Source organism: Apis mellifera, linkage group LG6 (genome assembly GCF_003254395.2).
Source record: "Apis mellifera strain DH4 linkage group LG6, Amel_HAv3.1, whole genome shotgun sequence".
In the NCBI taxonomy this organism is placed as follows: domain Eukaryota; kingdom Metazoa; phylum Arthropoda; class Insecta; order Hymenoptera; family Apidae; genus Apis; species Apis mellifera.
This window is the reverse complement of record NC_037643.1, coordinates 5,361,023-5,388,389: the sequence shown is the minus strand read 5'-3', so window position 1 is coordinate 5,388,389 and position 27,367 is coordinate 5,361,023. Positions and strand designations below refer to the sequence as shown.

The 27,367-nt window shown below is 22.4% G+C and overlaps 4 protein-coding genes across 15 annotated transcripts in view; 3 read left to right on the top strand and 1 right to left on the bottom strand.

Moving 5' to 3' along the window:
- LOC413328 (phospholipid-transporting ATPase ID) overlaps nucleotides 1-10,683 on the top strand; it is a 61,436-nt gene extending 50,753 nt beyond the window's left edge. For 5 of the 11 annotated variants that reach the window (XM_016912709.2, XM_006561244.3, XM_006561249.3 and 2 more), the window contains 14 exons: nucleotides 142-631; nucleotides 2,984-3,042; nucleotides 3,120-3,332; nucleotides 3,482-3,687; nucleotides 3,840-3,995; nucleotides 4,128-4,770; nucleotides 5,447-5,623; nucleotides 6,143-6,884; nucleotides 7,076-7,268; nucleotides 8,468-8,619; nucleotides 8,713-9,065; nucleotides 9,333-9,558; nucleotides 9,654-9,889; nucleotides 9,968-10,682. In XM_016912709.2, coding sequence (XP_016768198.2) covers nucleotides 142-631; nucleotides 2,984-3,042; nucleotides 3,120-3,332; nucleotides 3,482-3,687; nucleotides 3,840-3,995; nucleotides 4,128-4,770; nucleotides 5,447-5,623; nucleotides 6,143-6,884; nucleotides 7,076-7,268; nucleotides 8,468-8,619; nucleotides 8,713-9,065; nucleotides 9,333-9,558; nucleotides 9,654-9,889; nucleotides 9,968-10,384 — 4,263 coding nt within the window. In that variant the 3' untranslated portion in view covers nucleotides 10,385-10,682. Of the gene's footprint in view, nucleotides 1-141; nucleotides 632-2,983; nucleotides 3,043-3,119; nucleotides 3,333-3,481; nucleotides 3,688-3,839; nucleotides 3,996-4,127; nucleotides 4,771-5,446; nucleotides 5,624-6,142; nucleotides 6,885-7,075; nucleotides 7,269-8,467; nucleotides 8,620-8,712; nucleotides 9,066-9,332; nucleotides 9,559-9,653; nucleotides 9,890-9,967 lie in introns of all 11 variants that reach the window. The other 6 variants (XM_016912711.2, XM_016912710.2, XM_016912713.2 and 3 more) reach the window with 6 other exon arrangements.
- Nucleotides 10,684-15,959: 5,276 nt separating this feature from the next.
- Nucleotides 15,960-18,060, bottom strand: LOC412339 (cyclin-dependent kinase 7). The gene is made up of 5 exons (XM_026441448.1): nucleotides 17,847-18,060; nucleotides 17,720-17,779; nucleotides 17,540-17,648; nucleotides 17,017-17,462; nucleotides 15,960-16,945 (listed from the first exon to the last, which is right to left on the bottom strand). The coding sequence occupies exons 1-5, from the start codon at nucleotides 17,898-17,900 to the stop codon at nucleotides 16,598-16,600; spliced, it is 1,017 nt and encodes a 338-aa protein (XP_026297233.1). The 5' UTR covers nucleotides 17,901-18,060; the 3' UTR covers nucleotides 15,960-16,597.
- Nucleotides 18,061-19,599: 1,539 nt separating this feature from the next.
- LOC551700 (tRNA pseudouridine synthase A) lies at nucleotides 19,600-22,246 on the top strand. Of its 2 annotated transcripts, none has more exons than XM_016912864.2 (6): nucleotides 19,600-19,744; nucleotides 20,017-20,397; nucleotides 20,487-20,829; nucleotides 20,916-21,171; nucleotides 21,766-21,911; nucleotides 22,060-22,246. In XM_016912864.2, the coding sequence occupies exons 1-6, from the start codon at nucleotides 19,678-19,680 to the stop codon at nucleotides 22,121-22,123; spliced, it is 1,257 nt and encodes a 418-aa protein (XP_016768353.1). In that variant the 5' UTR covers nucleotides 19,600-19,677; the 3' UTR covers nucleotides 22,124-22,246. The 2 variants fall into 2 exon arrangements, with proteins under 2 accessions (XP_016768353.1, XP_026297232.1); XM_026441447.1 differs by having other exon boundaries at nucleotides 22,050-22,074.
- Nucleotides 22,247-22,406: 160 nt separating this feature from the next.
- Nucleotides 22,407-26,783, top strand: LOC724703 (modular serine protease). The gene is made up of 8 exons (XM_001120594.5): nucleotides 22,407-22,643; nucleotides 23,468-23,498; nucleotides 23,629-24,018; nucleotides 24,139-24,560; nucleotides 24,631-24,846; nucleotides 25,480-25,778; nucleotides 25,854-26,178; nucleotides 26,346-26,783. Exons 1-8 carry the CDS (start codon nucleotides 22,601-22,603, stop codon nucleotides 26,609-26,611), a joined length of 1,992 nt encoding a protein of 663 aa, XP_001120594.2. The 5' UTR covers nucleotides 22,407-22,600; the 3' UTR covers nucleotides 26,612-26,783.
- The last annotated feature ends 584 nt before the right edge of the window (nucleotides 26,784-27,367 follow it).

Genomic DNA, 27,367 nt, shown 5'->3' with positions numbered 1-27,367 from the left:
AAAAGGAAAAAAAATGTAAGAAGCACATAGGGAACCACGAAAAAAAAAGCGCATCAATCATATCGAACGGCGTGTCCTCGACCAATACGTTTTACGTTTTTTTTATCGCGAAGCTTATAATACTATCATGTGATAACCAAGGTGAAGGACTGCGACGAGGCGGACAAAGTCTCGGTGGCATGCACGGCAACAAAATCGGATGCGGAAGATAGCCGGAAAGGATCGACGACTGCTACGTCGATATACAACGACGATGATAATTCTGGTTCGAGCAGAAAGAAGAAGAAGAAACGTCGAAAAACTAGGAAGAAACACCAGTTACAGCTGCAACAATTGCCGCAGGATACCGATAGCACTCAGCAAGTGCACTCAGTGTTGAATCTGCCATCATCTTCGGACGAGGTTGAGGCGGTTGGCGAATGCTCGAAAAGAGACTCGTCCAGCAGTCTGGGTGGCGCAAGCAGGCACAATACTCTGCGAGAATCATTGCTTACTGTGCTAGGCAAATTGGTGATATGGAAAGGCACTAGATATCGTTCAAATACTACTGCGTCATCTTCATCCTCGGCGCCACCGAATTCGCCCCCCGCGACAGAGTGCATAGGCCGTAGCACTTCCTTTTTCTGCAGCGGTGAGTTTATCCTCGCGAATTTTCATTATTGTATATTTGAATATATACAAAGTTTTCCAGTGGATATAAAGGAAAAATATAAGGAATGGTATCTAAAAAAACATATGTAATACGATTGATTCAAATTATAGTATTATAAATGATATAGTATATTCCAATTTTAAATGAAAATAAAAACGAGCTTCTCGCATTCTCATGTATTCTGTTGTAAGATTAAAATAGAAAAAGGAAGGAATTGTGCTTCATTAATTGTATTGTCTTCTTTCTAAGCTGACACACAAGAGAGCGAAGGAACTGCGTAAAGAACTGAGCTAGCTTCGTGAACAGCATTAATAAAAAAAGCATTAAATAAATGATGAAAAATAGTTTATATAAATTTCTTTTTATAATATTTTATTAGAATTCTTATTCTTTTCGAATAATTAAACTGTGTCGTTTTGGAAAATGATATTTTGAAAGTTAATTTTATAATTGCACTACGTATATTCATATAAAAAATTTGGATAGTTCTTACAAAGGAAATTATTTTGTAAAAATGTATCGTTACAATTGATAATTACTTTTATATAAAATAAATTTGAAACTTGATAAGTTTTCATCTTTTGAGGTAATAATTTTGAACATCTTGAAAATTTTATATAATATCAAATTAATAAATCATAATTTAAAATTGCCTCTGATATTTTTTTAGTATACTTCTGAATTCGAGTAAATCGATATTGAAGATTTATTCAAGTACGCGTGCACTTAAACGTGACCTCACTAATGCTTCAATCCAATGTACATTATTACGCATTACTTGTATTGTCTTTTGTTTATAATATTAAAAAACAAAATATCAAAAATAGCCCGTTTCTTTTGTTAATATACTTAATATATGTTTTACATATTAAATTTTCATAAAAATTATTTGAATAAATTTTTCAAAAATGATATATTCAGAAATTTTATATTTTCATTTTAATTTTTTATTCAAAATATCAATTTTTGAATTGTTATCCATTAATTCAATGTCAAGTATAAAAGTATTAAAAAATGGAGAATTGAATATTATTTTTTTATTTTTAAAATGAAACTTATATATTACATAATTAATAGATCTATAAAATATTATGGCTACAGTAAAAAATTAAATTATATACACATGCATTCTTTTCTCATTTTGTATTTAAAAAGTAATATTTTTAAGTATTTTTAATCTTTCAGATTGAAATTTACTAAAAATAATAAAACATTGATGTTATTTTTCTAAGAATGACACAGTTTATCCCCAAAAAACTTTTAATTATGAATCTCTATGATCTAAAGCATAAATAATATTTTATATAAACTACTATATAATAAGAAAGAAAATAAATATTTAATTAAAAGTAGTATTAAGAATTATCCTACAAATATCAATTCTATTATAATCAGATGACATGGATTGCAGAACAAAGAAACAATACTTTTGTATATTTTAATAATGAATGAAATTGTTACTATACGGAAAATATTATACATATTATTCAATTTTATTCCAATGTAATCTTGTAATTCATTTTGTTTGCAAAATGCAATTCGCGATACTTTAACCACATCCTGAATATGTAAAATAAATGTATTTGCTTCATAATAGTTTTGATTTAGCAGTTCATTTATTTAATTTTAATTATGTATATACGACGGAGTTTTTACTTTGTTAAATATTCAATTCCTTAAAAGTTACACAATAAAATTATTACAGCAATATTTATATAATTTCCATTTATTCCATTACTTTAATTTTACTTTTCTCTTACTTTAATGTATTATTACATTATCAAAGAATTCATAAGGAATTGAAAACTATATTTTACTTTTTGTTTATCTAATTCTGTTTAATATTCATGATTTTATCTTTTCTTACATTGAATTTATATTGCATTTAATAATGAGATATAAATCTAAATTATTTTATAAATTTAATGAAAATCATTTATAATGTATACAATATACTGTTTTTTTTTAAGATTAACTTAGAAATAAATTATATTATTCATCAGAAATCAATTAAAATAATTGTTTTCTTGTGTAATATTCTAATGTTTAAGTGGTAATTCCGGTATTTTTTGTAAGTATATTCTACTTACATTTCAATAATAAATTTCACATAGAATATTATTATTATTAATAATATAATTTAATTAAGTGAATTTTTAACAAAAACAAAAAAAAATTAAAAATCATTGTTATACTAGAAAAAAAAAGTGAAATACCGTTTAATGAGAATCATTGATTTTCTTGGTACAAAAATTTACTTGTAATTTGATGATCTTATAATTATTATAATTCAATATCGTTATTCTCTTTTTTTTTTTTTTTCTTTTCCAGAAACGGAGAGGAGAATTCGTGCCAATAATCGCGAGTTCAACTCACAGTTTAATTATGCGGTAAGATCAAGACACAATCTACGCAATAATTAAAATTAGAAAAATGATAATGACAAGACGCATTTTTTTTTTTTCAGAACAACTACATCAAGACGTCCAAGTATTCGGTTCTGACGTTCCTACCGTTAAATTTGTTCGAGCAATTTCAGCGGCTCGCTAACTTTTACTTCCTATGCCTGCTGGTGCTTCAGATGATCCCCGCTATCTCCTCCTTGACCCCCATCACTACAGCTATACCCCTTATAGGGGTGCTCATGCTCACTGCCGTTAAAGATGCCTACGATGATTTTGTAAGTATATTATAAGTGTTATACATAGTATTTAATATTATTTTATCAATAATTATTTTTGTTAACAAATAAAATATATTTTATGAATATTATGTGATTCATTGTGAATAGATTTTGAAAAGAGATAGATTCTGATTATTTTTTGTTAGCAACGGCACAACAGCGACTCGCAAGTGAACAATCGAAAATCTCAAACATTGCGAGGCACTAGTCTCCGTGAAGAGAAATGGTCACAAGTGCAAGTAGGCGATGTAATTAGAATGGAAAATGATCAATTCGTTGCAGCCGATGTGCTTCTTTTATCTACTAGTGAGCCAAACGGTCTTTGTTATATTGAAACTGCAGAATTAGATGGGTTAGTATTTTTTTTTTTTTTTAACATTTCTATATTTTTATCGTTTACAAAATTTTAACATATTTTATACAATAAATTATTCATTAAAATTATAGTTCAATAATAATAACAAAAAAATTAAAAAACAATAACATATATTTCGCTTATTGTAGAGAAACGAATTTAAAGTGTCGGCAGTGTTTAGCTGAAACTGCCGAAATGATGGATAATCATGAATTGATTGGTCAATTTGATGGAGAAATTGTTTGTGAAACTCCTAATAATTTATTAAATAAATTCGATGGAACTCTTATGTGGAAAGGACGAAAGTAAGTATTTTTTTTTTTTTTTTATTATTATTTTCTTTATATGTAACATATAATGTAAAAATAAAATCAGGTATTGTTTTATGTATAATAAAATTATATATTTAAAACTGTTTTATATACAATATGTTATAGATACCCATTGGACAACGACAAAATTATATTGCGAGGTTGCGTGCTCCGAAACACGCAATGGTGCTATGGTGTGGTCATCTTTGCAGGCAAGGATACCAAATTGATGCAAAACTCAGGGAAGACCAAATTTAAGAGGACTTCTATAGATAGATTGCTGAATCTTCTTATCATCGGAATAGTGTTCTTTTTACTTTCTATGTGTTTGTTTTGTATGATCGGCTGTGGTATTTGGGAGAGTCTCGTGGGCCGTTATTTTCAAGTGTATCTACCTTGGGACTCATTAGTGCCTAGCGAGCCTATGGGAGGGGCCACAGTGATCGCTTTACTTGTGTTCTTTTCTTATGCTATCGTATTGAACACAGTAGTGCCAATCAGTTTATACGTGAGTGTCGAAGTTATCAGATTTGTTCAATCATTTTTGATCAATTGGGATGAAGAAATGTACCATGCACCTACAAATACACACGCTAAAGCAAGGACTACTACATTAAACGAAGAATTGGGACAAATAGAATATATATTTTCCGATAAAACCGGAACACTGACACAGAATATCATGACTTTTAACAAGTGTTCTGTGGCAGGAAAATGTTATGGGGATGTTATCGACGAAGTTACTGGGGAAGTCGTCGATTCAAGCGAGGTGAGTCTGTTTACCTTTTTATCCATAACCAGACTCGATGCGGATGATGGGGTATGTTATTATGTTTTTTGTATAACTGTATAACAAAGTTGTCTTTTTCTAGCTTGTAAATGTAAAATTTTACATTTAAGTTAATTTCTATTATCTATCGTTTTAATGACACATATTGTGATTTATAATTTTAATTGCATCAATGTTGTTTGAGTTTTTTTATGATGTATATATTTTATATATCAAGAAATATAAATAATTTATTGTTTTAGAACAACAAGTTTATTTTTTAAAAAAAATTTGTTTAAATACAAATTTTTTGTTTTGTATTTTTGAATCACAAATAATTATATTTAATAAACTTAAATCATCTGACATTGAAATATCTTCATATCAGTTTCATCTCATACTTGTTATCAAGAAAGAATTATAATTATTTAAAATTCTTAAATTATAAAATAAAATAATATTTAAGGTTTTATGAAAAATAAAAATTTTATTTGTTTTGTCTATTAATGTAATTTTTATATAAATAAATAATAAATAAATACTAAATAAATTATATTTATATTTAGTCATGTCTTCTTGATAACAAAATATACAAACAATAAAATCATTTCACAGTTTGGCCATATTTTGCATAAGTTTTCATGTACATCACTTAGCATGTGTGTGCTGCATGTAGACGAACAAAGCTGCCCGAACACCTACGATGCGATGGAAAAATGGACAAGAATTTGTTCAAGTTTATACATCTATAACTGGTCCAAACGTACGTCTACTGGAACAGGTGGACAGGATATCCAATATAATTGGAGAGCCAGGCACCAATGGCAGTCCGATGGTTCCACATAAACTTTCTGTACGCATGTTAATAATTAACACATTTTTCCATAATCAAAGAAAGTTTTGTGTATTACTCAGCTTATCTTTTTCTGTTGTTGTCCTATTTGTATGCTATGCTATTTAAAAATATTTAGATCCTATATGATATGAAGAATTATCAAATGTATAATAATTAACAAATATTTTGAGTACATCATTACATAAAAATTTGTAATTGTTGCTTTTCAATTGTTTTCTAGTATTTTTCAGTACCTTAAATGCATGTTGCATAGTATTTTACTTTTGTTTATAAATAGATTCAATTATTCCTAAACTGCTTAAAACACTAATTTTCTCACAATGCTTTAAAGGTATTATAAAATTATAACATCTCGTATGTGCCTGCTGACTTGCAACAAATCTATTTATATGGAGGCAAGGTATTTACTTTAATTTCTAGTACTTTCATTTCCACATACTATCTCTTGTGTATCATACTAACTTATATCAAAATACAAAAAATTGTTTCTAAATATAATTTAATATACATTTACAGACAATGCCGTCATTGGATTTCTCATTTAACAAGGATTTCGAACCGGAATTCAAATTCTACGATTCTGCATTACTTGAAGCTGTAAAAAGGAATAATGAAGATGTTCATAGTTTCTTTCGATTGTTGGCACTTTGTCATACAGTTATGCCAGAAGAAAAAAATGGCAAGCTAGAATATCAAGCACAGTCACCAGATGAATCTGCCCTTGTATCTGCTGCTAGGAACTTTGGTTTTGTATTTAAAGAAAGATCTCCAAATAGTATAACAATTGAAGTTATGGGAAAACGTGAAATATATGAATTACTTTGTATTTTGGACTTTAATAATGTTAGGAAAAGAATGTCTGTAATTTTGAGGAAAGATGGGCATCTTAGGCTATATTGTAAAGGAGCAGATAATGTTATTTATGAACGATTAAAAAAAGGCAGTGAAGATATCATGGCAAAAACATTGGAACATCTTAATAAATTTGCTGGTGAAGGCTTAAGAACACTGTGCCTTTCAGTTAGAGATCTAGATGAGCAATTTTTCAATGATTGGAAACAACGTCATCAAGAAGCTGCCATGAGTCAAGAAAATAGAGATGATAAACTAGATGCAATTTATGAAGAAATAGAAAAAGATATGACATTATTAGGTGCTACTGCTATTGAAGATAAATTGCAAGATGGTGTACCTCAAACCATTGCTAATTTAGGTCTAGCCGGTATTAAGATCTGGGTATTAACTGGTGATAAACAAGGTAAAAATATATTTATTTATAATTTATTATTTATTAATAAATTAATACACTTTATTAATTATTAATTAATAATTTAAATAATAATTTAATTAATACATTTAAATAAATATTGTATATAATATAAATAACATATATATAAAAATAATGTTATGATATGAATAGATATTTATATTTTTTTATTTTTTATACAGAAACAGCTATCAATATTGGTTATTCCTGCCAATTGTTAACAGACGATCTGACAGATGTTTTTATAGTAGATTCCACTACTTATGATGGTGTTGAAAATCAATTATCGCGATATTTGGAAACTATCAAAACAACTTCAGGTCATCAAAATCGGCCAACTCTCTCCGTTGTCACATTCAGGTGGGACAAGGAAAGGTCAGGCACATGAAAGAGACGGAGTACCAATCATTAATCTTTTCCATACCTCAATAACTAATTGATGCATTTATTTTAAAAGTTTCTCTTTTATATTTTGAATGTGGCATCATGTTTTGTGTAATGCTTTTTTCGTCTGGTTATGCTTAAGAATTTATAAATTACATTACTTCAAATTCAAATTCTTTATTTTCATCATTAAATTAAAACAATAAGATTCAAAGTTTAGAATTCAAAATGTTATAAAATATTGTATTATCAATAATATTTTTATTACTAAATATAAATATTAAATATTTTTTAGCATGTAATAATTATAATATTACAAGAGAATTGATAAGTGGAACTGCACTATGTTATTTTAATTTAGTTTGTTTTATATATATATATATATATAACAATATCAATTTTATCATATTTAAAATAAATTATTTTTTTATAAAATATTTAATTCTACACAATATTTGCATGCAAATTTTAAAAAATATATATACATATATGTATATATATAAATATTTAAGTTCTATACTAATTCTTATTTTCATTTATTTTATTATTATCAAAAAAATGTTGGAAATATTTATTTCATGCTTGTCAATCAATTAGATTTATGACGTAGATTTAATCATATAGTAGATTAAGTACCAATATTTTTAAATTCTTTTTAAATTTTTGTTTCATATTTTCTCGACATTTATGATTATGTATTAACATTAATGTCAAATCAAAATGAATAATGATAATTATCATGTGCTTGAAACTCACTCCTTCTCTTTCTTGTATGCTTAAAATTAATCTTAGTAATAATGATTATAATAAATAATAATAATAATAAGATAATAATAATAGTAATAATAATAATAACAACAACACAAGTATGTTGCTTATGTCATGTTATTATATTAGTAATCTATATATATATACAGTGCACTGTGTGTATTATTTATGATTAATGCGCATCATTTTTATATTTAATAGAAAAAATTTTAAATTTCTTTTTTATATTTTTTATTCGATAAGTAATTGAATATACATTTTCTCACTAATTAAGTTCTAATTTATCAGTTCTAAATTATCAGTAATTAATTAACTTAAAAAAAAATTTGATTCTAAAAAAATATATTGTTAATAATATATTAAGTTATATTTTATTTTAAGGTCAATATATTTCAATTAAATTTTATATTTTTCACATATAGCAGTGATACTGAATACAATCCTAGTAGAGATGAACAAGATGAACATGAAATGGAACAAGCAACAGGATTTGCAGTAGTTATTAATGGGCATTCTTTAGTTCATGCATTACATCCACAACTTGAGCAACTTTTCCTTGAGGTATCAAGCCAATGTAAGTTGTACAAAATTTTTTAATATTTATGAAATATAATTGTTTTAATATTTATGCACATAATTGTTTCAACATGACATTATAAATTTTTAGGTAAAGCTGTGATATGTTGTCGCGTGACACCTTTACAAAAAGCAATGGTAGTCGAATTAATAAAGAAAAATAAAAATGCTGTGACTTTAGCAATTGGTGATGGGGCTAATGATGTCTCAATGATAAAAACAGCTCATATAGGTGTTGGTATTAGTGGACAAGAAGGATTACAAGCTGTATTAGCATCCGATTATTCAATAGGACAATTTAGATTTTTGGAACGATTACTCCTTGTTCATGGCAGATGGTCATATTATAGAATGAGCAAATTTCTTAGATATTTTTTTTATAAGAATTTTGCGTTTACATTGTGCCACATTTGGTTTGCCTTTTTTTGTGGATTTAGTGCACAGGTATGAATTTATATTATTTATATTCTATTATATGTTTATATGAAATTATATAATTCTATAGTATAATAATATAATATAATAATAATAAAATGATGAATATAAGGCGAATGTAATTTACGAAATTTCTTTGTTGAGCAATTAGTTCCAAAGTCGAATATTGGAAAAATGAACTAATTTTTAAGTAATTCTGATATTTCAATATTTATAATAAAATCTCTATTTTTAAAAATAAAGTTTATTCTTATGGAAAATTATATCTATTTACAGACTGTATTTGATCCTATGTATATTTCTGTTTACAATCTCTTTTATACATCATTACCTGTAATGGCAGTTGGTATATTTGATCAAGATGTTAATGATAAAAATAGTCTACTTTATCCAAAACTTTATGCACCCGGATTACAAAATTTACTCTTTAATAAAAAAGAATTTTGCTGGAGTGCCATACATGGTTTTTTTGCTAGTTGCGTATTATTTTTAGTTCCATATGGTAAGTTTAAATAATTTATTTTTCATTATATTATATTTAAAAATTAAATTATATTATAAATTATAATTATAAACTATATATAAATATGTCTTCAGGAACATATAAAGATGGAGTATCGCCAAAGGGCTATGTACTTTCTGATCATATGTTATTGGGAAGTGTTGTAGCTACTATATTAGTCATAGTTGTCACTGTTCAAATAGCCCTTGATACATCATATTGGACAATTGTTAATCATATTATGGTTTGGGGCTCACTCATTTGGTATTTCGTTTTAGATTATTTCTATAATTTTGTCATAGGTGGTAGTTATGTTGGCAGTCTTACAATGGTATGTTTTTCTTTTAATAATATCATAGTAATAAAAATAAGTAAAAAAGTTAGACATAATATTAATATATAATTTTAGGCAATGTCTGAAGCAACATTTTGGTTTACGGCAGTCATTTCGTGTATTATATTAGTAATACCTGTATTATCGTGGAGATTCTTCTTCATCGATGTTAGACCAACATTGTCTGATAGAGTTAGACTTAAACAAAGATTGGCACAACTTCGCTCTCGCCAAAGTCAAGATATACTTCGTACACCATCAACAAGACGAACACGACGATCTCTTCGTTCAGGATACGCTTTCGCGCATCAAGAAGGTTTTGGAAAACTCATTACATCGGGCAAAATTATGCGAAAATTACCAAATGGTGCAGATTTTAAATTCGCTATGCCATTTACGAACAATACTAGCAAACAAGTTAATGTTGCTACTACATCACCAAAGGATAATGCATCTAAAAATTCGCACACATTGGATACTATTAATCTATAACTTGGATATTCTATTGTAAGTCTTTCCATCACTAAATTTCGAATAATTATTTTGTAGTATTAACATAAAAATATCATTAACATTTTTTCAAGTGAATTGTTTATTTCAAGATATTTTTTAAATTCAAGATATTAGACCATAAAGCTTCACATTTCTGTTTTTATTATAAACAAAAAGGAACACAAACAAAAATTATGTGTATCTGTATACATTGCAATAGTTAAAAAATATCTTCTGACTTATTAGATTCAATTTTTTGTATCAATGCTTAAATTAAGTAATTGAAGTTCAAATGACAATAAAGTATTAATTGTTTGCATAAGAAAAATTTTACATATTAGTGTCTACAAAAGTACTATTTCTTTTTTCATTAAAAATCATTTTAATGTGATGTATTATTTTATATGATCAATTATTCCAGACTCATATTAAAATTTTTATACTACAAATGGTATAATTTCTATATTTATATATATATATATACTTTTTTTTTGTTACTTTTGAAATTTATATATTTCTTTATATTTGTTTAACGACAGATTATAATTGACCTTTTCTTAAATAGAAATAAGATTATATAGAATATTTCGTTTAAGTGAATTTTACGAAAAATTAAAACTATCAAAAAAAATTTTTTTAATAGAAGTTGTTTGATTCAAAAAATGTCATATTGTACAAACAATTTTTTTGTGATTAGTAATGAAGATTTCAGCATCAATTTCAATTTTAAATAAAATCATATAATTTTGAATATATTAATCAATTTATTTCAATGTATTAATCAATTAATCATTCTCTATAAAAAAGTATTAACTTATTTATGTCGAAAAATCATTGTACATATAATGTCTTTTCAAATTATTAAAAAAATTTTTTGATAATTTTAATTTCAAATAAAATATTCAATTCATATTCAATTAACGAAATCTATATAATTTTTTCATAAGTTTGCCAATCTTTACATATCTTGTTTAAAAATTGTATATCAAATAATTTATTATAATTTGCCTAAGTTTATATCATAAAGAGTCTGAAATAAAAAAAGATCTAAAATTCAAAAAATTTATGGAGCCATTAATAATGACCTCTGAAAAATTCTTAATTAGTTTATATTAAGAAAAATGCACAGATTGATTTATGATTTTTTTTACTTTTGGTAAAAAATAGTTAAACATTTGAAAAATTATTATAATATAAGGATTGTTATTATTCACTTACTGTTTATATTAATTATTTGATCATTGAAATTAGTCAATTTACAATGTTATTTCATAATATATTAGTATGTTAGTAGTAAAAATTTAATTAATTTAAGGAGGTCTATAATAATGATTGGTGTCATTTTGCACGTTATATTTGAAATATTTTTAAGCACATATTTCTAATATAACATGTTCATAAGAATTATTTCTTAGAATGCGTTGAGATATTCTTTTAAACAAAAACATTTTATTTAAAAGTTGACATCAGAATACAACGCAATAATAAAATAAATTATGATTTATATGATCATGACACTCAATATGTACATATGTAAAAGTGTCAAAAATCATGTAATATCCTTAATTGTATTATAATACTATCCTAGTATGAAAGAAAGAAACATAAAACATGTTTACATAATACATATATTAAATAAGAATTATAGTTATGATAATAATTGCCTTTATAAAATATGAATACAAAAAACAATTAAAATTACTGTATCATAATATTGACTGTAAATATTTTAAAGAGATATATATATATTATATGTATACATTATATATATTACATATATATTACATATATATATATATAATGTATATATATATGATATTAAATGTTAAGTATACATTTTTTAAAAGAAAGTAATATATAGGTAGATCAATTTAAAAAAATATGAAAATAGTAGCTATATTATATTATATTATTGCGGATAATGTTTGCCTTGGACTGACTACTGAATATATATATATATATATATATATATATCATATATATACATATATGATATAATAAAATAAACAGTAGTAGCAATGAAATATGTATTTCTACTTTTAATATTAATATGAATTCTAGGGAGATATAGTCTGTATTGGGAAAGTGTGTTCCACAAAGAATTTTTTTATTTAAATGGAAAAATAGAAATTTATTGCTTTCAAACATTGTGCCTAATCAAGAAACTACACAGAGTGTTTCACATTGCAATGGTATTTTGTTCATTTACGTTTAAACGACGACGTATAATATACACATAATTAAATTCTTCTCTTTGTGAATTATAGATCAATAATATTAAATTATTTAATTATTATCTTTATATAAATTTCTTTGTTTGTTTTTTATAAATAGAAATATTTATATATAAATTCCACTTATATCGTACTATGAACCGATCCAAAGTTATAAATTGAAAGATAAAATTTGACTAATGAGACTGCTGCGTTTTTATCTTTTACTTTTAGAAATAAATTTAATATATATATACATATATATAACGCAGAAATGTCATAAAACAGAAAAATAAGAAGCTTCAATTGGTGTATGTCAGAAATTCAATACATAATTTTGAATATAATATATACTTCACTTTAATTTAAGTAAGTTAAATATTTTAACTTACTTTGAAAATGAAAGTTACATTTTTAAATTAACAAGTATCAAACAAGAATTTAGATATTGAATTTTTCTATAATAAATTTCAAACTTTTCAATAATAACACGAGTGAAAACTGAAAAATAATTTTACAAATATTTATTAAACAAAATTATGAAATTATCTTCAACATTGGAAATAAAGCGTATTACGCTAAACTATTCGTGTTATATTAAAATATATTAATATATTCTTCATACCCAAGGAAAAATCATATCAGTTACCTAGATAATATACTGCATATATTTTTTCTCTAGATTCGTTTGTATATACATTTATTTTATAACATTTCATGTTAAATAGTATTTGGAGATGTGATATTATTATTACGGACAGCTATATTGCAATGTATGTATTACTTATTTTAGATTCCTGACTGGATATAATTTTATTTTCATTTGCAAATAACATCCTTATCCTAAAATTTAAATACCACAATTTTTAAATAATATAAAATAACTTTGTGATTAATATTTTTAAGAAAATGTTATGTACTATGTGTATAGTACATGTATAATTGAATGCATTTTTTTTAAATTTATATGTTACTCTATTAATTAATTAATTATTTCCAATTTAACATAATGAAAAAATTGAACTTAAAAAATATATAATATTATTTAAAAATTCTGGTATACATTAACTTAATATAAAAAAGTAAGGAATTAAGAAAAAAATTAAGCATTATAATGAAGTAGTTGTAACACATATTGTTGATTACATAAGTTGTTACATGTTACTTTAAAACTGAATCAAACATCTAGAAACAAAATGCAAGAGCAAATTGTCTGCTGCATGTGCTCTATAGACTGTGCATCAATTATTGCTTAAAACTATTTGCTTAGGACATAGTATAATTTAAAGAAAAAGCAATTACTTATAATTGCTGCTACCTATGTGCAATTGTTAAATCTTCTTTATAGTATTTAATAAATAATCTTTTATTACAATTTTTCAAATACGTGTTCTCTGTGGAATGCTAACATAAGACAATAATATATTTAACGCACGTAACAGCAAAATAAAAATATAAAAATATTACATATAAAATATATCTTTTATTTCTTTGGATTTTCAGTAGTGAAAATTAATTCAATAATATTTTTATTTGTTTAAAATATAAAGAAATTTTATTATTAATTACTATTAATTATTAATTTAATATTTTGATACTATGTCCTATGTATTTCTGATATATTCTACTTTTATATATCAAATGATGTATCTTACATAAAATTTAAGCCCTACCAAAATAAAAAAAGTTATAACAGCACATTATTGTGTAGGGCCATGCAGAAGAACATATGAAAAGAAACTAATATTATCGAATACAATGTTCCTTACAAAATGCACGCAGGATAGAAAATTAGTATGTATGTGTCTATTGCATTATTATATAACATTGAAAGCGGTGGTGACTTTAAATGAATTAGGTTATTGAACAAAACATTGAATGATTAAAATTTATTTTTCTGCAATTCCTAGAATTGTTGCGCTCAATTATATTCTGTTAATGCTTTGTCATAAATGGAGAAAAATTTTAATTTGTATTTTTGACAAATGTATTACTTCAAATTTACACTAAAAATTTATTTTTTAAAAATTGTATTAAACAAATTATCTGTTTTTATACTACACTCTGTGTAATGTGAATTTTGTAAATTTAAATATTGTTTTAAGTATATACATTATGTACAGTAAAATCTTATACTTGCCAAGTATATTATTTTTATGTGTAAATAATTCGCATAAAGAGAGAAGTTTGTGTTGTATAAATAGTAAAAATAGTAAAATATCAGTACATATATCATTCAAACAATTAAATTTACTAAAAATTCTTTAAAAATTTTATTTCTTTTCTTATAAAATATATATTATAATACTACTTCAATTTTTATTTATTTTCAAAATTATCTTTGTATTTTTATGTTATCAGTTAAATTGAAAATGATACTAAAAATGATTTTTTGTTTTTTCTTATTATCATGAATCTGGTACATTAATATATATTCATAGACAAAATTATTCACTTATTATAAAGAATGTTATATAATTATTATAGTTCAGTCTGAGTAAGAGGGACCACAGTACCACATGTTAAAATGAATTTATCATTTATATATTCTAAGATGTTTTAAGAGATTACTAATGTTTGAAAATATCAATTTATTTAATCTATGCATTTATAATTTTTTTAATATTTCAAAAATTAAATTGAAAATCTGATATATTATGTAAAATTTTATTGTAATGTTAATGTTTAATTCTATTATTTATATATCATGTATACTTTTTAATTGTATATTGAATGTGGTAATCTTCTAATACATCTTAAAAATTGATCACATTTTATTTATATGTATAGAACTATTCACTTATATATCAAAATCTAACAAAAACATGTAAAAAAAAAACATTAAATGTTGCTTCAGTATTTAAATACACACGTCGTCTTAATTTATGCTTTCAATGTAATTATATGTATAGTACAACAAATTTTGTTATAGCTTTATGTAATATATTAAAATAACGAAATTCATTTTATTCTTATAATATAATTTTAATGTGAAACACTTTCTCATCAATTTCAGAAATAGCCAACTTATGTTAATATATGCATTAATATAAGATATGTACAATTTGCATCTTTACAAAATTGTATTATGTTTTGTTACCCATCAGTATTGAATAGATTGTATGTGTGTAATAGATACATGTATATTAAAATCATGCACGGATAGTTAGAAATTAATAAAAACAGTCGTGAGCGGTACTCGTAAAAAACTATTTGCAAATTCATCACAGATGAGCAATGCAAAATTATAAAATTTAAAAAAATTATAAATATATCCTTTTTATTTATAAAGAAGAAATATTGAAAAAATATTATTTATACTTTTCTTGAGAAAGAAAATCATCGAAGAAGAACATCGTCGAATAAAAATATAAACAAATAGAAAAAGATCTGGTAAAATCTAATGTTTGTACTTATGAAACAGAAATAATTAATCTTGCTATAGAGAACGCTGCGAAATATGATTTTTATTTATCAACAAATTATTTCTTTATGCTATTAAAATTGACTCACAAGTTACGAAATTGTTCACGTATCAAACATTTCTTACTAGTTTTTAAGTTAATAAAAATAATGCAGCATAATGTTGTATTTTTCAAATATATGTATTATTATTTGAACCTATAACATTTCCATTTTATTTTAATTTTTTATACAAGCAATATATTTCGATACATGTAATATAAATTTTTAATATATAAAATTAATGTTTATAAAATTATTTGATTTTAATTATATATATGATTTTGTAACAAAATTATTATTAATTATATATCGCATATTATAACAATAATACACTGTAAATATCTACTTAATATATCTTATGATTTGAGTTTACTTATATATGCATTTACATAAATTAAATTAATGTATATTTCTTTGTTTCATTTAATGTTAAATTATCATATAATATTAATAATTCATTCTAAAATTAATAAGAAAAACAATAACAACAAGTTATTTTTTATAAAAATTTATACTATTCTAGTTAAATTTATAATTAAAATTGTAATCTTTTTGCAAGCGAAGCACCATCCATTGATTCTAATAATTTTCTTTTTAGACTAGGTTTTTCTTCAGGTTGACGTTTTACAGATGTAGGAAGAGGTAATCTAAGTCCAGGAGTTGGTGCTGGCTTATTGCTAAAGTATGGCATTTGGAGAGCTTGATCACATGTACACCTTTCCAAAGGATTTACATTTAACAAACTAGCAATTAAATCTAAAAGATCATCACCAGCTGCAGTAAATATATGTTTTAATGGTGTACCAGGAAAAGGTTTAAATTGAATAAAATCTGGTAATTCAGTCATTCCTGGCCATGTTTCTTCAGTGGGAGTTCCTAACGTCTGAAAATCATACATATCAATATATCAAAATAATAATAATAATAATTTCATTTAAATAATAAAGATGATACTTGAAATATTCTAGTAAGTTGATCCAAATCTGATTCTCCAGGTAAAAATGGTACACGTAATAAAAGTTCTGCTAATATACAACCAACTGCCCACATATCAATTCCAGTTCCATATAATCTTGCACCATATAATAATTCAGGTGCTCTATACCATCTTGTTACTACTTGATGAGTATTTATTCGATTAGGTGAACCAAAAAATTTAGCCAAACCAAAATCACCAATTTTTAAAACACCCTCAGCATTAACAAGTAAATTGTTTGGTTTTAAATCCCTATGAAGTATCCAATTATAATGTAAATAATCTAAACCTTGTAAAGTTTGAATCATATATGCTTTAATGTTTGCAGCTGTTAATACTATGTTGTTATCTTTTATTATTATTTCTAAATCTGTATCCATAAAGTCAAATACTAAAGAAACATTTGACTTGTGACCAAAAACATCTAAAATATTAATATTATGATATATTGATTACATAATATAAATTCTTATATATGATATCATATATTTATAATTCTACCTAATAAACCTATCACATTATCATGTTTTAATTCTTGTAATAATTTAATTTCTCGTAATGCAGTCCTATTTATACCATCTCTGGCTTCTGCACGACTTCCAACTTTAATCTGAAATTGTTATTAAAAATATTTCAAAATCTAATGCTTGATTTATATACAAATATATTTCAATAAAAAACCTTTTTCACAGCAACAATCTTAGATGTTTCGACATCTTTAGCTTTATACACAGTTGCAAACTAAAATGAAATTTAATATAAATATTTTTATAATATTAAAAAGGAATTTAATTAAATTTTCACTAACCTGTCCTTCCCCTAAAAAATCAATTTTCTCATATCTTCGTAATTTTTCTGTCATATTTTATTTATTATCTTTATTCTTTTTTAGAAAATCTATTATATATTTAATTTATTAAAAAATATTTTATAATAAAAAAACAAATATTTATTATTTAATGTACAAATGGATATGTTTCATTTATAATAATTTCAAACGAAGCGTATAGTTAAATCCAAACTTTATGGTGTTTAATATTTAGTATATTTACGGTTATTTGACAGTTTATATATATATATGTTACAATTACAAATATAATATAAATCTTACAATATAAAATTTTATATTTTATGTTTTAAAATAATTAATTTTTTTATATTATTTGTTTATTTACTATATATATTATTCTTTAAAAAATAACTATATACTTATATATACGAAAGTCATTAATCTTGATAATTTATAAAGAATTAAGATGATTAAAAACATTTAATTTGTATATTCTATTTTATTTATATATATAACGAACTATTTCAAATTTATGAATAAAAATATTTGAGAAATTTTCATACAGTTAAAAGTCCAGTATAGTAACTTATTCTAATTTTATTGTTAGAATCCTAATTTAAAATTTTCTTATCATTTTAATGTCATTCTTAATATTTGATTATGATTCAGAATAATAATGCAATATTAATAATAAATGGAATTAAAATTTCAATTCAATTTATAAAAAATAAAGCAAATATTTTTAGAAAAAATGAATAAATATCTATAGAATATTTTATAAATATATTTAAAATGTTGTATTTTATAAATGATTATATAAATTAATTTTGAAAAATAATTGAAATAATGATTCCATATCATCATTTATATTTATTTAAATTGAAAAACTGTTTTTTAAAAAAATATTATGCATATTATTCATAATTTATCTTTTATTTTATCACATTTTATGATAAATAATTGATTTAAGTATTTTTTGTTTTAAAAAAATAATGCATATTCAATTAATAATTATAGCATAGCTTGTAAAATGTAAGTCAAAATGACTTAGAGAAAATAATTTTATTATTTCATCAGAACAGAATTTTTATAGATTTAATTTAAGAAAAAATAAAAATCAATAAATTTTTATTTTAATTTTTAAAGAATTAATTTTTGCAATTTTTTTTACAATATTGTTAATGAATTTGTAATTAATTACAAAATGGTTCTAGTTCAAGAAACTTTGATAAGTATATTTTTAATCCATATATGATTTGATCAGAATTCGAAATTCTTTTTTATATTTTGTTATCTTTTTTATAAAAAATGATAACAAGTGAAAAATAAGAAAAATAAGATAAAAGTATCAGGCAAAATAAATAGAAATTTATAAAATAGACATTATAAATGACATCGGGATTTTTTGTGTTATATTCTGAAATATCAATTATGCAAAAAATCTGAGTGTTTGATATCATCTATAATTTAAAATGGTGAGCATAGGAATTTTATTAATTCCAAAATTAACATTGCTATTAGCAACGCTGTTTTTTCATGATATATAATATGATTAAAATAAGAATTATAAATATATTATTTTTACATTATTAATAATAATAATTAGACAATAATTAATATTAATAATAATAATAATAATAATAATACCTATGAATTATATTATATTTATAATACTTGTGAACATATATTTATATAGTACATAATACAAATAATTATATAAATAAATGTTTTATTTGTAGGTTATAATTTTATATATATATTTCAAAAATATATATAATACTTATAAAGCATTCAACAATTAAAAAGATTTTATACATTATAAAATTCATAAAATTTTTTAATAATTTAAATGTTTTACATTACAAGATATAATAAAAATAATTTAATTTTTTTCCGTTTTATAAGATTTCAATACGGTAAGTTTAATATATCATATAACGTGTTTATATATGTTTAACATAGCATATATCTATAAAAAAAGTTAAAAATATATATATATTAAATAAATAATGATATAAAAAATAGATAAGATTTAATACAATAAGTTATAAATAGTAAATATTAAGTTTAATATTAATAATAAATAAAAATCTATTTTTGTAATTATTACTATTAATTTATAAATTTATTTATTTAATTAATTATTAATTAATTTTATCTGTCATTATATTAATTGTATATATTTTAGACAATATTTTTTATAAAAATATGTCAATAGAAACCAATAAACAAATTGAGGATGTTGTTGAAGAAACAAATAAAAGACAAATTATTGATGAAAGTTCTGAAATTGTAGCAAAAGCACCAAAGTTAGATATAATAGAAAAGAAAAATAATATTAAAAAGAAAAAGTTTGTAATGGTATTAGGTTATCTTGGTAAAAATTATTCTGGTATGCAAATTAATCGTGGTATAAAAACTATTGAAGGAAGTTTATTATCTGCTTTGTTAAAAGCAGATTTTATTACAAAGAATGAATTTGAAGACTTAAAAGAAATTAAATTTCAAAGAGCTGCCCGTACAGATAAAGGTGTATCAGCAGTTAGACAAATTGTTTCTTTACAGTTACGTAAGTATTATATTATTTGTTTCATGTTTCTTAATAATTAAATTGTAATTTTGAAAAAACTTAAATAGTAATTTCATAATTATTTGTAGCTAATCATGTAAATAAAGAAGATATAAATAAACATCTTCCAAAAGATATCAAAGTATTTGATATAAAGAGAGTAACAAGAAATTTTAATAGCAAAAATAAATGTGATGCTAGAACATATAGATATGTTCTTCCTACATTTGCTTTGGCTTCAGAAGATCCAAGTTTTTTACAAATGGACAAAGAAGAAGAAATAGATGAAGAGAAACGACTTGAAAAACTTTCTATGATAGATGGAAAACCATATAATGAATTTCGATTAAATTCAGATATGCTTGATAAGTTAAATGAAATTTTAAAATTATTTGAGGGTACACATAATTTTCATAATTTTACATCAAAAATGTAAGTTATTTTATATGATATAACTTTAGTATGTTATTTTATTAGTATTTTATTACTTCTTTATATGTATTATTTAATATTTTTAGAAGACCAATGGATCCAAGAGCCAAACGTTATATAGTATATTTTCGCTGTATTGAAACATTTATTGCAAATAATATGGAATTTGTAGTATTAGAAGTGCAAGGACAAAGTTTTATGTTACATCAAATTAGAAAAATGGTATCTTTAATAATAGGAATTTGTAGAAATATTATAACAATTGATTTTGTCAAAGATGCATTTTCATTAGAAAAAGTTGACATTCCTATTGCACCAGGTTTAGGACTGAGTTTACATTTTGTAAGATATTTTTATATTTTAATGTTTTAATATGTGCATATATACAAAACATCTCAAAAAATGTTGAAATATCCGTAAATTAATTCCTGAGATAATTTCAATAATTTTTCCTTTGCAATAACTTTCACATAATTAATCAATTGTTAATAAAAAATATCACGAAACGCATAGTTTAGATGAACTGTAATAATTATAATATTAATTATGTACCACTGGCCGAAATCGAACAATATCTTGAAGAAAATATGTTAAATATTATATTTATTTATTTATTTATTCTTTGTTATATAAATCGATATAATTTTTATCGATAAAAAATTTTTGTTATAATCGATATTTTTTATTCGATATATGTTATTTAGACTTGTTTGTATTTTATCAGCAATACATAGCCAATACTATTGTGGCTCGACTATATTACGTAGTCTGTGATTGGTTAATATTTTTGATTAATAATAAAGCAATAACGAAAGTTTTTGCAAAGAAAAATGTTGCTTGAAATTACCTGAGAAATCTCCAGGAGAATGTTCCAACATTTTTGGAATACTTTGTATGTATTTTCAAATATAAAATTATTAAATTAGAATTTTTTAGGTACATTATACATATTATAATGAAAGATATGGAAAAGATGGATTTCATGAAATGTTAGATTGGAATGAATGTAATGAAGAAATTGAAAAATTTTATAAAGAATATATTTTAAAATATATAACAGATACAGAAATATCAGATAAAGTGTATCCTTTTCATATATATATATATAATATATGATATATAATCATTTATTACATAATTTATTATATATAATCTATTTTAACTTATTTTAATTTATTTTAACACGGAATACTTTATTAAAAAATATTTACCTTAACCAGTCTATTATAGAGTATTCTATTGGTTGGCATCATTTCTGACACCAAAAAGATTTGCATTTAAAGAAGCTATATAATGTAATATATAATGTAATATATATATATATATATATATATATATATATATATATATATATATATATTAAGATCATTGTATTTCTTTATCAAAAGTATATTAAATATATTTATTAATAAATACCTTAATTCATTCAATTATGTTTTAAAATTTGATATTATATCTTTAAAAAATTTAAAATTAATATAAGATATTTATTTTATCATTTTTATGTTTATAAAACATTTTGTTATTTTTTGTACTATCTATCAAATAGTATAGAGTATACATTATTTCTATCTCGCTTTTATGTATTACCTTCAGATAATATGTATTCGCATTTCGTATTATTTTCCTTCACGAATATGCACGTAGACAGATATAAATACTTCTGACACTTGTTGCTTCAATCTGGTAATTCCAAAGTGATTCAAGATTAATAATCATTATTAAGGAGTTAAAAAAATTCTTATTTTTTTCTACAATTTTTTTTAATACTATGAAAAATACAATAATTACAATCATTTTAATAACTAAATATAGTAAGTAATTTTTTAAAATTTTATATTTATATTTTATTTAATATTAAATTAGAAGTATTTAATATATAATTAATGATATTTAATAATAAAAATTGTTTATATTAATTAGTATGTATTAATATACTAATTAAATAATATTTGATATAATATTAAATAATATTTGATAAATTTTTTAATAATATATTTATTATTTATATTTATATTAAATCAAAATACATTTATATCTATTTTGTATATATATATATATATATATATATATATATATATATATATATATATACATACATGGTGATATGTATATATGGATGCATATTCATACATAATGTTAAAATCACTATACATATATGTATAAATAATTTAGAAATTATTTTGAATATAAGATTAATTTTTATAGGTAAAATGATAATTTTATATTATTATATTTTTTTTTCTATTTTTTTTTATATTAAATTATATATATATATATATATATATAATTTGTTCTACATTTATATTTTTCATTTAAGAATTGTTATGATATTAAATAAAAAAAATTTTAAAAATATTTAATTTTTATAATTTTAAAAATCTATTTAAAATAATGATCTTAAACTTTAATAAATTTTAATATGTTTTAATTGTAAATTATATATAAGTTCGAAAAAAAAATTTATATTATTTTATTTTAAACAAATTTTTTAAAAAAATATACAATATAGATATTTTATAATAAAAATGTAAAAATGTGAGAATTATAGATTTAAAATAATAAATAAAATGATAAAATTCTTATAAAATAAGATAAAAAAATTTAAGTAATAAAATAATTTATATTTATTTTATAGGTTTGGTAAAATATGGATATGCACAATGTGGGTAAGTTAATATTTTCCTACATATTTATTTTATCAATAAAATATCATTCACAAATTTATTTAATTACTAATATTCAATAAAAAACAAATTTATAACAAAATGATAAGTTAATTCCTTAATTCCTAAACAGAATAGACAAATTCAAATGTAAAGATGGACAATGTATAGCAAATGAATTATTATGTGATGGACAGGCAAATTGTAAAGATGAATCTGATGAAACATATATAGAGTGTAATAAACCTGAAATGGCTACATGTCCAGATTATACATTTCGTTGTTCATATGGTGCATGTATAGATGGAGATGCAATTTGCAATGGAATAAAAAACTGTATTGACAATAGTGATGAAACATTACCTAACTGTATAAACAGTTCATTCAATACATCTACATCATGTGCAAAAAATCAATTTAAATGTAATAATCGACAATGCATTGCTGAAAGTAATTTATGTGATGGCATAGCAGATTGTACAGATAATTCAGATGAAACAATTATTCAATGCAGTTCAATTAAGTAAGTAGTAAATAGTTAAAAGAAAAAATCTAAAATTTAAATATTTAACTATATTACATTTATATTGAAAATTTAATTTATTAATTAATTAATATACATATCTGGTTTAAATATTTATAGCTGTCCCAAATTCTTTTTTCGTTGTGATTATGGTGCCTGCATTGATGGTGATTTAAAATGCAATGGAATTAAAAATTGTGCAGATGGTTCAGATGAATATCCTAGACATTGTAAAGAAATAGAAGCAACTACACCTAGATTAATTCCTATTACTTTAACAACTTCGCAATCTCCTGTTACAATTAAATCTAAATCTTGTCTTGTACCACCACAACCAATAAATGGTTATTGGAAATTGCACAAGTCACAATGTTGTACTGAACAAGATGGTTATCAATGTGAGAATTGTAATGTTAAACAAGGTACATGGTTAGAATCAGGTGCATATTTAGTATATACGTGCAATTCTGGTTATAAATTAAACAATTCTGGTATTGCATTTTGTAGTCGAGGTGAATGGTTAAGTATTCCAGCTTGTATAGGTATGAAAAAATATTGTAAAATTATATTAAATAATAATAAAATATTAAATAAATATTGTATATATTACAGAAATACGTTGTGCAAAGTTACAATCACCTTCTATGTTTGCTATTTGTAAACATGATGATTTACCAGTGTCATGTTTTGATTCTGTTTTACCTCGAACAACAGCACAATTAACATGTTCTCCTGGTTATCGTGAAGATACAAGGCTGACATCATCTTCAAATGTTAGATGTAATAATAATGGTCAATGGGAACCAGAACCAATACAATGCATTCCAGGTCCGCTAACAATAATTATTTATAATAATGACTCTTCTGTCTTACTGCAAACTGATGTAACAAAAAATAATTCTACATTTATAGAAGTTCTTAATGATAAAATTGTTATTCATGTTTATAAAAATAAAACTACTGATCCAGATATTGATATTAGATTTGATATAGAAAATAAAAAATAAAAAAATAAAAATAAATCATTAAATAGTTTTTGTAAACATAATATTAAAAATAATAAAAAATAATTTTATGAATTAAATTGATATATGTATCCAAAATTATCTTGTCTTAATTTAAACAAAAGATGTATTATAATTATAAATTGCAAGTTTATATATATATATATATATATATATATATATATTTGTTACTAAAATTTTTTTATATAATTTATTTTATAATAAATTATCCATTTTTTAATATCTAATACTATTTATATATATATATATATATAGTATATTAAATAAATTTTACATATATATAATAAAATATATATTACATATATTATATTACAATAAAATTAAAAATTTGTTAATATTTTGAATTATTTGTTACTGTGACTTATATAATAATAATAATAATAATAATAATAATAAATTATTTTTAATAGTATAATAATTCGAAAGTATGTTTTAGCATGTGGTATTTCGACTCCATCATCTAAAACACTTATTGTAAATGGAACTCAACCACAAATTACTGAATTTCCGTGGCATGCTTCACTCTATGTAACAAAGAATTCTAGTGTATCAAAACAATTTATATGTGGTGCAACTATTATACATGAAAGTCTTCTAATTACAGCAGCACATTGTGTTTATGATGATGATAATAAAAAATTTTATGATGCTTCAAAGTATGATATAATTACAGGCAATATTTTTAGAGAATATGATAATCCTCTTCATGATATAAAAATAGTAAAAAAAGCAAAGGTATTTATATTTAATATTTTAATAGTTAATATATTTTGATTCTTATATTTATATATATATATATATATATTTTAGGTGAAAAATATATACAATGTTTGCAGTTATCTTGGATTTGATGGAAATTATGCTGCAGATATAGCTATATTGGAAATTACAGAACCACTTATATTTTCATCTTTCTTAGTTCCTATATGTTTAGATATTTTGGATGAGATTTCATTACACGCAGGAATTTTAGGAAAAGTTGCAGGATTTGGAAGAACTGCTTCAAGTCCATCTAGTCAAATTTTACAGACAATTAAATTGCCAATTGTTTCTGAAGATCAATGCACATCAAGTACTAATGATTCAAGAAAATATATTGCAGCATATGATAAATTTTGCGCAGGTTATGCAAATGGTTAGAAAAAAATTACAATTTTTTTTAGAATTAATCATATATATATATTTATTAATTATGTAATTATTATATATATATATATATATATATATATATATATACATAATAAAATTATAATATTTTATTAATTTTATATTAAAATATATAAAATAATATTTAAATTGTAGGTTCTTCCGTTTGTGATGGTGATAGCGGTGGCGGATTAATTTTCGAAAAACGTGGTCAGTGGTATTTAAAAGGCATTGTTAGTCTTAGTGTTGGTATAAAAATAGTGGGAGGAAGTAGGATTTGTGATAGCTATTCTTATTCTTTATTTACTGATCTTGATCATCATATGACATGGATTCAAGATATTATTGTAAAATTAGAAACACATAAAACAATACCTTTATGTATCGAAAGATATAATACAAAATATAGATACAATACATAAAAGATATAATACATAATACAAAATATATTAATAAAGTGTCAATTTTAATAATATATTACTATATTACTAATAAAATATACTACTATAAAATATATTACTATAAAATATATTACTATAAAAATTTCATTGAAAATGAAAAATTTCATTATTACAATAAAATTTTCATTGAAATTAAAATATTATTTATTTACTTCTGAACATATTATATATTAATGAAGTTTGTGAAAAACTATGCTCTCATAACAATATGTATATATTGTATTTTTTATATTAATAGACTATCATTTAGCTTTTATTATATTATATTATATATTATTATATTATTACAATATATAGTATTACATTATATTATTGGAATAATAGAATAATAAAAAAAATATATATAAATTACACAATATTCTAAATGATTTAAGAAAAATTGTAAGATATTTTTTAAATAACATTTCTTTTAATTTTGATAAAATAAATTATACAAGATTATAAAATTATAATTTATATTTAAATTTATTATTTTTTGTATTATATAAATATAAAATATATAAAGATATAGATTATATAAAATATAGTTTATATAATCTATATAATAATAAAATATAATAAGTATATATAAAAAATATAAGTTAATAATAAATATATATAAAATAATATATAATAAATATATACAAAAAAATAATATATAAGATGTTAATATATTCATCAAATACTTTAAAAGAGTTAATTTTGAAACAAACACAATATTAATACAAATATAATACA